Source organism: Macrotis lagotis, chromosome 5, assembly GCF_037893015.1.
Source record: "Macrotis lagotis isolate mMagLag1 chromosome 5, bilby.v1.9.chrom.fasta, whole genome shotgun sequence".
Lineage (NCBI taxonomy): Eukaryota > Metazoa > Chordata > Mammalia > Peramelemorphia > Peramelidae > Macrotis > Macrotis lagotis.
Genome location: NC_133662.1, coordinates 158087494 through 158101199, shown reverse-complemented (window position 1 = coordinate 158101199; position 13706 = coordinate 158087494). Strand labels below are relative to the sequence as shown.

At 32.4% G+C, this 13706-nt stretch overlaps 1 protein-coding gene across 4 annotated transcripts in view; it reads right to left on the bottom strand.

Annotated features, from left to right (window-relative positions):
- UTRN (utrophin) overlaps positions 1–13706 on the bottom strand; it is a 435226-nt gene that overhangs the window by 82531 nt on the left and 338989 nt on the right. For all 4 annotated transcript variants that reach the window (XM_074187765.1, XM_074187767.1, XM_074187766.1 and 1 more), the window contains 2 exons: positions 10817–10878; positions 550–624 (listed from right to left, as the gene is read on the bottom strand). In XM_074187765.1, coding sequence (XP_074043866.1) covers positions 550–624; positions 10817–10878 — 137 coding nt within the window. The remainder of the gene's footprint in view (positions 1–549; positions 625–10816; positions 10879–13706) is intronic.

Below are 13706 nucleotides of genomic sequence, written 5' to 3'. Positions count from 1 at the left end.
AAGTTTCAAGAAGCTCTTCAATATAACACTCTTTTTTTCTAAGTCATCAGTTATATTATAGACGATGGAAATTGTTTCTAAAGTTTCTATTTTCTGGTGTTATTCAGTGCCTTTGGTTGAATGAAAAGGGTATCTTAATTTAATTCAAATATGTAAAATGATCCTAATTTCACACTGTTCCTCAGACTTTTAAATGACTACTAAGTACTAAAAAAGGCAATGACCCACGATGCTTTTGTTCTTTAATGGAATCCTTTTAAGCTGTATTGAAGCATATTATCTCAAGGAAGTATTTATATTGCTTCTCTATGTTATGACTTGTTTGTTCATTCATTTATAGAATAGCTACTTCATATACTGAAATGTTTCATAAGCAATTCCCATCATAATTAATGAAGCAAATGATAGAAATTGCAGGGGACATAAGCAAATGTTGATGTATGGGGGGATGCAAGTATCAGACAAAGTCTAGGGATTCACTTCCTTAGATATTAGCCTAATATTTAAAAAAAGTTAATAAGAGTGATGAACTTTTGAAAAATAACTTACAACATAGGGCTTTCTGCAATCTTCGGATTTTAATGGCTGTACGGTAGGCAGAGAAGCGCACATTGTTCAAGTCACCTAAAAGAGCAAAAACAAAAGCAGAAACTGTTTTTGAAAAACTGTTATTTCTCAAATACCAGGAATATATGTGACTAGTTGGTTCTTTTCAAGATGAAGTTAAAACACTTTATATGACCCTCTAAGTTTCTAATAAGCATACATCTGACATTGGAAAAACAAAAAATAAAATTAAGATGCAAGTTTACAACACTTTCATTTTTAAAAATTATTCAAAATAGACATTAAATACTGTGCTATTATTAAAAAACTTTATGAGCAGAAATATACACAAAATCTTCAAAGATGATCAAAATAGATAAAGAACTAGCTTTGGAGTCAGAAGAAACAGAATTCAAATCCTGTCTCAGATATTTATTAATTATATGCATGAGTCACAATTTTCTCATATCTAAAATGTAGGGTAAAAACAGAACCTATTTTCTAAGGTTATCATGAAAATCAAATGAACTAATAGGAAGAAACTGGCAAAACTTAAGAGTACAAAATACATTTTATTATGACCATATTTATATGAAGTGCTTTGGACACCTTGTATTATCTTGTAAATTCAGTTGTTATTTACCATCATCATCATTATTATCATTATCACTATCATCATCATCATCATCATCATTATTATTATTATTAATAGTAGTAGTAGTAGTAGTACTATTGAGGGAAAAAATACAGATGGACATTCCTCTACAGCTGGGAGAGCAAAAGGTTATCTAACTTCCTGGGGATGACGTGTGTCACAAAGCCTATATGTATCAGAGGTGACTTTTGAACTAAGGTCAGCCTCAGTTAAGATGTCTAACCACTATTCTATGTGATCTTCTTTTTTCAATTATTATTATTATTATTATTATTATTATTATTATTATTATTATTATTATTGTTATTGTTGTTATTATTATTATTATTATATCATTTTCATCCTGCCAAAAAAGGCTGAGAGAAAGAATGCAGTTCTTTGTATTTTTGATTAGATGAAAAAGATGTGTGAAGATGAGTAAACTATTTCCTACTGTTCACAGTTGGGTCTCAAAGACATTCTTCTTGCTCTGGTGATGGTTTTCCAAAGCATAGTCAAATCTACTATCAATCACCTTGTTCACTCACCTACACAATGGAAATTTTTTTTACTACCCCACCCCCCAGCTTGCCAGCTACCAACTTATTTTTGAACCTTGCTATCCCCTTTCCTGAACTTCTTCAAGAGTGTTCTAAATATTATCCACTATTTTCACTCCCCTTTGTAAGCCAGTCTATAAAATGTTGTTAAATAAAACTTCCTAAAACCTTTCTCTAATTATTTCATTTATCTTGTTCAAAAATTTATTTTTTTTAATTTCCCATCACCTACTGAAGTAAATGAGTGTATGAAATAGACAAGTATTTATTAAGTACTTGTAATATCCTGTGTACCATACCAAATATTGGAGATACAAAGCAGACCAAAAAAAGGGAAGAAACTATATGTGGAAGATAATGAAATATTAGAAGACTAGAAAAGCCAGGATGGTCTAGGATATGAAGACCTTTAAATGTTAAAGGATTTGACATTTGATTCTAGACATAATAGAAAGCCATTGGAATTTGAGATAGAGGGGAGAGGTCAGGGGAAGGGGGAGGTGGGGATTAATCACATGAACAACCTATTCCTGGCAACTGAGAACTGAGAAAAGGAGGAATTAGAGTGAAGAGAAACTCGAGGCAAGAAAATGAATTAGGAAGGAAGTTACTGAAATGGTCTAAAGAAAGGTGACCAGGGTCTAAATTATAGTGGTGACTGCAAGAACAGAGAAGGGGACAAATAATGAGAAATGAAATGAAGGTAGAAATTACGAAGCATGTCAATGCACTGTACGACGAAGATGAGTCACAGTTAAGAAAAGATGATGATAGATTATAGTCCTGGGTGACTAGGAAGATAGCTGTATCCTTTGTGTTGTTCAGTCATGTATGTCTCTTTGTGACCCTATTTGGAGACTTCTTGGCAAAGATATTAGAATTACATCAATCCCTTCTCCAGTTCATCTTATACAGCAGAAAATTGTTCAGGGTCACACAATTAGTGCCTGAGGCTAAATTTGAACTTGGGTTTTCCTGTTTCCAGGTATGGTACTCTATACACTTTTCCACTGGAAGAAAGGGTAAGTTGCAGGTAAAGATGTAAAATTCTGATTTGGATATATTGAACTTGAGATGTCAAAGGGAAATCTAGCTTAGAGTGCCCCAAAAGCAGGTGATAATTTGACTGCAGCTAGGAAGAAATATCAGAGTTTGATGGGTTTCTCAAGAAAGCAATTAAAGCATTCCATTGCCTGGGTACTCATTGCCTTTCCAGATTTAGTTCTCATTCTTTCTCTTCTGTTTCAGAAAAACTAAGTCGTATTTCCTAGACAAAATTCCTTGCCTCTGAATTATGCTTCCTAATATCCCTACCCAAATGGAATACTCATGCATCTTCACCTCTGCACATTCTACCCATTCCTTCTATCTTTCTTTGAAAAAGTTACCTTTTCCATGAAGATGTCCCTAATCCTTCAAAGCTATACAGTATCTCAATCACCCCCAAGTTTTATAGAGTAGAAAGACCACTAGACTCAGAGACAGGTAACCATGTGAATACACACCTTACAAGGTTATTGGGAAGATTTGTAAATGTTAAAGGGCTATGTAAATGTGAGTTATTATTAGCATGCTTTGAATTTATCCTTCTTAATGGGGTTCCAATTTATATTTTATACACACACACAAATGTCTTATGTCCCTCAGGATTGTGAAGTACCTAAAAGTAGGAACTGCATCTATATTATCTTAAGATCTACTAAAGAACTTAGGAAAAAAATATTTTTGAACAATATGGACCTGGGAAAAATAACTGCTTAATGATTGAGGTTTCTATTTATTTTTATAATTTAACTCCCTTAATCTCACTTCAACTCTGATACTACCAAAGTCTCACTTCAGATTTCTCCACCCCTTCCACTGGGCCTTGTGCACTGTAAGCCACCATAATGGAAAATTTTCTTTCATCCAAAATATTTCATTTCTCCACTTGCACCTATCATGTATCAATCATCAAGATCTGACTCTCTCCTAAAAATATATATTCCTAGTCACTCCTAGTATTGGCTGCACTTTCACAATCAACTTCTTTTACTCACAAGTCATAATAATTAAGAAGAATCGTTACAACTTACATACTTTTGTTCCTACCATGATCACTCAGCAATATACTCCTGGGATTCTTTCTATACAGATTTTTAAGTTGTTCTTTATTTCACTAAGGAGAACTTTGTAATTGAATCCTCTACAAGTCTTTTTGTATTCTTCAGTCAATTGACTCCCAGATGCTGTGTTCATTATGTGCTATGAATGGCATTTCCCATTCTATTATGGCTTCTTGGGTTTTATTATTATTATAGAGAAATACAATTAAATTTTAAGGGTTTATTTTGCAGCCTGTAACATTGTTTGAGCTAATTGTCTTGATTAGTATCTTTGCCGATTCTCTAGGATTTTCTGATTAAACCAAGATATCATGAATGAAAGGGATAATTTTATCTTTTTCTCCTCTATAAGTTCATTATTTTCTGTTATCTTTTCATCATAGCTAGCATTTACAGAACTATAGCAAATAATAGTAATAGGAGTGGGCCTTCTTTTACATCCATATTTATTAGAAAAGGTTCTGGTGAATCTCTATTGTGGTTTTATTTAGTTAATTTTCTCAAATCACCAGGTGATGTGGTTTTTTTATTGGACACCTCAAATTTGATTTCCCTTTAATAACTTAAGCTCTATACATCCAAATCAGAATTCCCTCAAAGCATTCACCCTCCTGAATTCTTTATAACCACAGAGGATGCATGTTTCCTCCCAGTCATCCAGTCTCATAATATATTACCCATTTCTTTACACTCACTCCTTTTTCTTAGACAGTGAACTATAGAATATTATAATTTCTACATAAATTTTATAAGATAAAGAGGTCCCCTAGGCTATTTTTATATGTATTTTAGCATAAATGTGTATTAAATTTTATCAATGATTTTTCACATTTATTGAGATAATTATATGGTTTTAGAAGTTTTTGCTTTTATAATTATTATATTAACTGAATTCCTAGTGTTGAACAATTATTGCATGCCCTAGATATGCACATAAGTACAACTTGGTCATAATGAATGAATTTTTGAAGAGATTAATATAGTAATATTGACAGAATTTATTTCAGATTTATGAATTGATATTCATTAATGATATATTACTGTTTCCTTTTGTGTTTTTTCTCCTTCATACTTCATTATTAGGATTAAATTTGTCACATAAAAAAGACCTAGCAGGGTGCTTACTTTCTTGGTTTGGGGGAATTTTGTAGTATGGTTTCTAATTGTTCTCTTAAAGTTTAATAGAATTCTCCCCTGTATCCATCAAGACTAAGAGTTCTTCCTTTGAATTAGCTTTACTTCTTTTACTGAGATAAAGTAGTTTAGGATTTCTGACATGTCATCAGTTATTTGAAGTATTTTATATTTTTAAGATATTGCTCTATTCTATTTATGTTCCTCATTTTATTAGTCTATATAACTGTGCATAACATCTTTGATTACTACACCTTATTCATTTGCTATTTTATTGTTCTGATTTTCTGGCTTTTTTTAAAAAAATTGGAATGGTTAAGCATTTATCAATTTCAATAGTTTTTTCTCAAAGATACAGTTTTTATACTTATCATTTTTGCAGGTTTTCAAATTTCTAACAACACATTTTTCTAATTTTTAAAATTCCTTCTTTAAAGTAACAGGTTTATTTGTTGGCTTACTATTTTTTCAAATGCATAATCAGATCATTAATCGTTTTCTATATATATTTTATTAATGTATGCTTATAGGAATATTTTCCCCTAAAGACTGCTTTTTCTCCTGAATCCTAGAAATCTTGGCATTTTTGTTTCATCATTATAATTTTCCTACAAAATTAGTTCTATATTTCTATGATTTGTTCTTTGACCTATCAAACTGTGATTCCATTTAGAATTAGAAAGGATTGTTGCCTTGAAGAAAATAGAACTAAACTAAAAATAAGAGAGACTAGAAAATATCAAATGAATTAAAAGCTAAAAAAAAAATTATAATCATACTGTCAGACAAAAATCCTTTCATCAATGGAAAGAACTATCTTTTCTTTGTATTCTCAAAATTTAGCACATATCATGGCAGTAGTAGGCACATAATAACTGCTGGGTGACCAACTGATCCATTCAATAGTCTCCAGTTGAATCTGTTTTTGGTTTGTGCTCTCTGAAATGATTACTATTTTTTTTTATTGCATTAACAAAATATCAAATATCAACAAATATAATGATATTGCATATATCAATATATAAAGGATATCTTTGCTCTTTCTGATTCTTTTATTTATTTGCCTTATCTGTGGTCTTTATTACATGTCAGTTTTCATAAAAGTTGCATGTAATGATGAAAATTCAAATGTTCTTTTTCAGTTTCATTCTAAAAATATCAATAATCTCTTAGCTATATTTCCTCCTAAATCTGTTCACTCAACATTTTCTGATTTGTTTATCTGTTTGGTAGACTTGTCCAAAATAGAGAAAAGGAACAAGAAAATTTCTGACATCATGGTGTTACCCTAATGTCTTCTTGTAATTCACTTAGTGTATCCTTTATGAATTTAAATGCTAAGGCATCTGGATCAAATAATTTTAATACTGACACTGGTTTGTTACTATGGATCTTTTCAGCATAATCTTCTCTATAATTTTTAATTTTTAGATTGCTTTATATTGCTTTGCCTTACAGTATGATTACAGTTTTTGTTATTTTTTATTCACTTGATACTTATTTTTTCTAGTCTCTTATTTTTAGTCTAGTTCTGTTTTGTATGTTTTACTTTTTTATTTCACTGGATTGTTTAATTCATTCACTTTTTAAATCTACTTTTGAAGTAATGAGATCTAGATTTAATTTGTCCACTTGTTTCTCATATTTTTGTCCTTCCCCCCATCTCCCCCTCCCCATAAATCCAGTCCTATGTCTCATCAGATATTCTTCTATTTTTACACATTCCTATTTCCTGTCATTATCATCCCCTCATTCTTGAATCCCATAGCCTATTACTGTTTGCTTCCCTTTCCCAAGTTTTGTAGAGTTGTTATATTTTTTAAACTAAGCAAAGCACATTTTCTTGCTTCATTTTATTTAGATATTTCGTCTTCTTTTCTTTTAACCCACTTATGTAATTAAATAAAATTCCTTTCTCCTTCCTTTCAACTGATTTTTTGGAAGATATCTCTAGGAAAAAAGATCAGAAAATAAAATATGTATATATGTATAAGTATATAGTCCTTTATTATCTTTATTCCTCAAGTGATTAAACTTATCCATTTTGGATTCTTTCTTTTAAATAGTTTCTATTATTGACTTATAAAATATCTTGTTCTAGAGTCTCTCTTTTATACACAGTTATTCGTCATTGGTACCCTCTCCTACCATAGAAACATCTTTGCTTCTATGGCCAGAATTGTAGGTTCCCTTCTTTTTTTAAAGACTACAGGTGATATATTCCCTTCATTGTTAGCCTTTGATTTGATTGGGGTATAATACATATTCCTATTTCTTCTTTTATGCATCTTCCAATTCTGTAAATATTTCCCCCCAAACACCAAAAAATATTTTAGTTCATATATATATATATATATATATATATATATGTATATATATGTATATATATACATATATATATATACATATATATATATATATATATGTTTTAAATTTTACATTTATTTGCATAATCTGTGTCCCTTATTACATGTCAGTTTTCATAAAAGTTGTATGTAATGCTGAAAAACTCAACTGTTCTTTTTCTATTTCATTCTAAAGATGCCATTAATCCCTTAGTTGTATTCCCACCTATAAAGTTAAGTCCATGATGTTTTAGTCTGTTTCTTTGCTGTAATGTCTATTTGAACTCTGTTTTTAATCATGACTCTTTCTGTACTATTAGAAAGAACTCTCTAAATGGTTTCTTCATTATTAATTTATTATTATTATTATTATTATTATTATTATTATTATTATTATTATTATTATTATCGGCTGTTATATTTGTTTACCTTTCTTGTATTTCTCTTAGGTGCTTCAGATATGAATTCTCTATTTAGGTCTAGTTTTCTTGCTAGAAAACATAGTGTGAATGACTATTGCTTGCTTTTCTTTTAATGTCTACCTTTTGTCATTAATAGGCTCAATTTTATAGGATAAATCACCTGTGATTTTGGTAGATTCAGAATAATCCTGTGTTGTTTGAATTTACTTTCTATGAATGCAAAGTTCTTATATTTGTAGTGGCTTACAAAATTTGGTGCTGTTATTAGAATTATTAAATATAATCAATATATGTCAAACTGTTTGAAGCTAGATTTATTTTTTCCCCTGGAAGCAATCGATGGGGTTCTTGGATCAGTACTTCATTTTCGGTGTTCAGGAGTTTTGGTTAATTCTGATGTATTACTTCTTGCATTATGTACTCAAGTTTTTTGATTTATCATGTTCTTCTGGAAGTTTCATAAAGAATAGATCTTCCCATACCTCAATTGAATAAACCCAAGTGGTTCCCTATTATCTCCAAAATCAAATCTAAAATCCTCCCTCTATGCCTCACAACTTTTCTCCTTTTCTCTCCCTCTTTACTTTCCTGGCTTTCTCCATAACTCAAGTTAAATCCTATCTTCAAGAGAATTTTGCCTAGGTTCTAGCTAGTAGTGCTTTTGTCCATAAGATTACTTTGCATATAATCAATCAATAAGCATTTGTTATGTTCCTGCTGTGTGTAAGACACTGTACTTAATGCTGATGATTCAAAAAGAAGTGAAAGACAGACCATCCCTGAACTCAAGGAGTTCTCAATTAATGGGGAGGACAATAGATATATTCAAAAAAGCTATACATTGAATAAAGAATAATTAACAGAGAAAGACACTAGAATTTAGAAGAGTTGGAAAAGGCTTCTTTTGGAAGGTAGGGTTTTAGTTAAGACTTAAACGATTCCAAATAAGTGAATAATCAAAAGAAGGGAGGCAGCACAGGCCTGAGCAACAACCAGAGTCAAGATGAGTGTCTTGTTCAAAGAACAGGAATGAGACCAGTGTTACTGGATTGAAAAATGCACAGCTGGGATTAGGTATGAAATGATGCAAAAACTAGTTGTGGGTTAAAGTTATCAAGGGTTTTTAACACCAAACTGAAGACTCTGGATTTGAACCTGGTGGAAACTTCTAGAGTTTATTTGGATATGGGGTGGATTGAATTTGTACTTTAGGAAATTTAGGATATTTTGCAATTTTAGGGAATTCATTTAAATGAATAAATGGAGAATGTACCAGATTGGGAAAAGACCGATAGCAGGCAGACCAATTAGCAGGGCATTGCAATAGTCTAGGAGCAAGGTGATGAGGGCCAATACTAGAGAGGTGGCAATGCCAGAGGAAAAAAAGAAAGAGTATTAAGCAAACTGGGACCTTGATCAAGAGGCATGGTGGGGTCATTTCTATTGTGGTGCTAGAGCTGGCTCAAGACAGATAATTTCTATTGTGGGTGGTGCTAGAGCTGGCTCAAGACGGATAAGAACAAAAACATTTTCCAGGAATGTTTACATTAATTAAGAATGAAAATTGGAGTTTCAAAGATAACCAGATACTGTCATAGTTCCGATCACAAACAACAACAACTAACCATCTGATGGCATTACTCACAAGGCCTGTCGGGCAGTTACTGGGAAACCAAAAGTCTTTGGGTTCCAGGGAAGGTATAGTTAAAGTCTGAGAGGAAAGGTTCTACGGATGATACTCGTCTTTTGTTCTCAAAGACGACCATGACATCAATGGGTGGGTGTGGGGGGTGATGTCATGACAGGCATATGACCTGGACTTGAGTGAGGGGGGAGGCTGCGCTGTCATCAGCCTCACTTTATCTTCCAGAGCCATCTGGATCCAGTGGCCAGATATGAATCAAGACAACTGATGGTCCTGGACTTAATTTTGCAAGTGACATGTCCAAGCTAGTTAAGCTGCAAGTGTCTGAGACTGGATTTTGACTCCAAGTTCAGTGTGCTATACACTGTACCAAGTAGCTGTCCTAGTCCATTGAAAGACAGGAATGGATTGACCATGCTATCAGAGCTTGACCATGGAGCCTCATGGACCATGTTTTCTTATTTTGTTTCCAGGTATCATGTACTGGTCCTTTGCCTGGTATTGCTGAAGCACCAAGGTACCTCACTTAGATGAGAGGAGAAATGATACTCAAAAGTTAAGGACTCCCATAGCATCCAGAAGTCTTGTTTCCTATCAAATCAAGCCATGGGGTGAAATAGTTGTGGAAAAGGCTAGTGAGTAGAATGACTTTGGACAACATACCCCTCACTATTAAAAACATAATGAATAAGTCATACCACCATTAAATTGGTTGGCATGGTCTTTGAAGTTAAAGGGAAATCATCATCATCATCATCATCATCATCATCATGTGTACTACAGTCCTTGCCCTCAAGGAGCTCACAGGAATTAGTGAAACGAGGTCAGGGATGTTTCATAAACCTTAACCTGTTCTTAAAATGGTAAGCAATGGTATGTATGATGGTTTTATATACACAATTACATTCTGAAGTAGTTTCCGTTATACATGTTTATACAGAAGGAAAAGGATACTCAGAGAGTATCTTGTTCAAGGTTGCATAAAATAGAATTTGAATCCAGGTCTTTCTTGACTCTCAGGTCAGTACTCTTCCTAGGAGGCCTCACTTAAAGAAAAGAATAGGATGCACAACATAAAAATCCTTTATGTTTAACACAGGTAGACATGATAGAAGAGATGGAAGAGCCCTGTAACAGCAATTAGATTAACAAAATTAAATTCCTGTAGAAGAAAAATCAGAGTAGCCAAATGTCTTGAAATTTCTTGCCTGGCTTTGCCGGCCACTTAAGATGAACGGTTAATCCTCTATATTGAAAATCCTTTTGATGTCTTCAGAATGAACATTTAATGCATATAAAGCTTCTTTGTGGGTAAGCAGAGTAAGTTCCTTTTAACCATATAACATGATATCTAGTATACTCATTGAACTCAGCAGTTTAAAGGAATTCTATGAGTTAATTTTTATTTAATAAAACAATACTTACCAAGGGATTGAAAGAGTTCTGTCATTTTAGGATGATCCCAGCATGTTGTCTGTGTCTGGTGACTGAAAGAAATGAGTTCATTTTTAAAAATACACAAAATTAGGTTGCAAGAAAAAAATTATTTCCAAACCAGTTTTGCATCATATTCCCAAAAAAATCTCTCAATATGGATATGTAATTTAAAAGAAAAAAAATATTCATTTTATTTCTCCCTAGATTTATATTTTACTATTGTTCATAATTCATTAAATAAGGCATTGGGAAACTGAACAAAACTACACAGTATTAAGAAATCTGATGTTCCAACTACTGTTGAGACTTTTAATCAAGGTCCCAGTTTCTTAGTATAAGCATTAAATATTAAACCTAAACTTTTGGTATTTGAATTTCAATTTCAGCTACAATTATCTGGGTGCCAGACCTAAATATGTAATTCAGAATATTCTAATTCTTTTTTCTGCCCCCCCAAACCATATGGCTTTCCCTCTGTGCCTGTCTTACATCCTTTGTATTTTTATCTTTCCTTGATCCTTTATCTGATCTTACCACTCCTTTTCCTTTCATTTCTTTTCTGTCTTTATGACAATAATTTTGATAAATATTATATTTATTAAAATGATTTCAATTTCCTTGGTTTTACAAAAAAAGATAAATGTTTCATATTTTCTTTATCCTAAACAGAACATCAAACTTGAACCCTTCTTCTTCATCTCTCATTACTTGGATTACATAGATGAATCTGTGTCTCTAATACAAAGGCATTTTCTACCTCTAACCAAGGTCATATGATACTCCAAGAAGTCAGTGAGCTGTGTTCTCATCAAGTTTGGATAGTCGTCTTAACAAAACAGACTACAAGCTACCAATGACTGATTGCCCTGTGCAACCCTTACCATATCCTCCTATAAATCTGCCACAATACTAAGGAACCCTCCGTTTCAAAGCATGTGCATAATTATCAATAAAATAAGCACACAGGCTGTCCAAGAGATATCCTAGCTTTCATTAAGTAACCAGTTAACCCCGCCCCCCCCCCCAGTTATACCATTTTTTGGTGACTCTACTTTCTACTATTTCTCCTGTCTAATTGCTTGCTTAAATTGTTGCTTATATCCATCACATACCTTTCCACTGCCCTTTGATGGATCCTCAAGTTCAATTCTTGTGAGTCTTTAGAATTCATATCTTGTAATATCATATAGTTACAAATCATAATACTATATACATAGATAGATACAGATATATATTCTAAAGAAGGAACATAGTAAGTCATCTGTACTCTGGACAATGATGATTATTTATTTTACTCAATGATTAGGACAAACTCTTTGGAATGAAGCACATAGGAGATAGAGTTTCAGCTCTCACTACAATTGACACATTGTCATCCATAAAAAGGAATATTCAGAATACCCTTCTTTGATTTGATCTCTGTGCTGAACCTACTCCAAGACAGTGGTAAATACCCTTAGTAAGCACACATCTTTGTTTTTAAGCTTTCCTTGATATTAGTTGTTGTTACAAACTTGAAGGAGTCATTATTGATTTTGATGCTGTATGGTAGTTCTTGCTGAATCTTATTGAGACCCTAATGGAGACATTGGACTCTACTGAATCAAATGCTTTTTTAATATTTCTACTAAATTCTACTAAAATGCTTTTTAATATTTCTACTAAATTTAATATTTCTACTAAACAAAATAGAAGCTTGTATTCTCTATACTTCTTTATCAGTTGTGAAGATGTGTCCCTCTAAAGAATAATTTTTGTTTGATAACCTGCCTACTCCTTTTCAATAGCAAAGAGAAACCTTTCCCTCATTGAGTATGCAAATCATTCCTATAAATATGTTGTACAGGTGGCTCATAGAATTTATATACCGCATTGTTCTTAATTTGATAAATTGTAAGATACTGGAGGATTGTTTGAGTTTTGTCTTCCACCTATCACCAAGTCATACCCAATTAGGAATTTAGTGTCTGATCAACAACAACATTGTGAGATGAACAACCTTGATGGAAGCAGCTCCTCTCAGAAGTCCAGAGAGCTAGGACAACTGTATTAGACTGGCTATGGACTATATTATCCCCATTCAGAGGAAGAAAAAACAAAAGAAAACAAATCACACACACCCACACATGATTAAAAAAAACCTACCCTTCAGAATCTGATGAATACTTTATAAAACTTATCTTTTAGGTATATCTTTCCCTTAATACTAATTCCTCATACTGAAAATTACTCATCTGTTAACATGTTTATCAATATATGTACAATGCTAACCTGACTCTTTGACACTGAGGGGAGGGGGCAGGGAAAGAAGGGTACGAGGAAATTTTGTAAGTTAAAAATAGATATGTACATACGGATGAAAATGAATAAAAGAAAAAAATAAAGAAAAAATAAAAGTATTATGATGTCATAATGATGTCATAGATGAAATTGACGACTCTGAATGCCCAAACAGAAAAGAAATTTAGTTCACAAGTTTTCTTTGACCTTATATTTAAAACATGTATATTCATACAAGTGGGCAGAAGAAAGTCCAAATTTCCTTTCAGGAACTGATTTAAAAATTGAGGGCTCATTTCAGAATTGGGACACTGTCAGATTAGATCTAACAATCAGAATTTAGACTGTTTCATCATAAATATATTATCACATCATAGTGTTATGACATATATGGAATTGAGACCTCACCCCCCCAGAAATTTAGTCTGTTGAAATAAATGTAATATTAACATATTACAGAATTAAAACAAAAAAGAGAACATTTTTAAAAATTAAATGTTTCAAGAAAGACAATGAGGAATTACCCAATGCTAATATATTCATTACCAAGTAGGCACAGCTAAAGGTAATTATCACTAAAGGCAGCAAGGTATAGCCA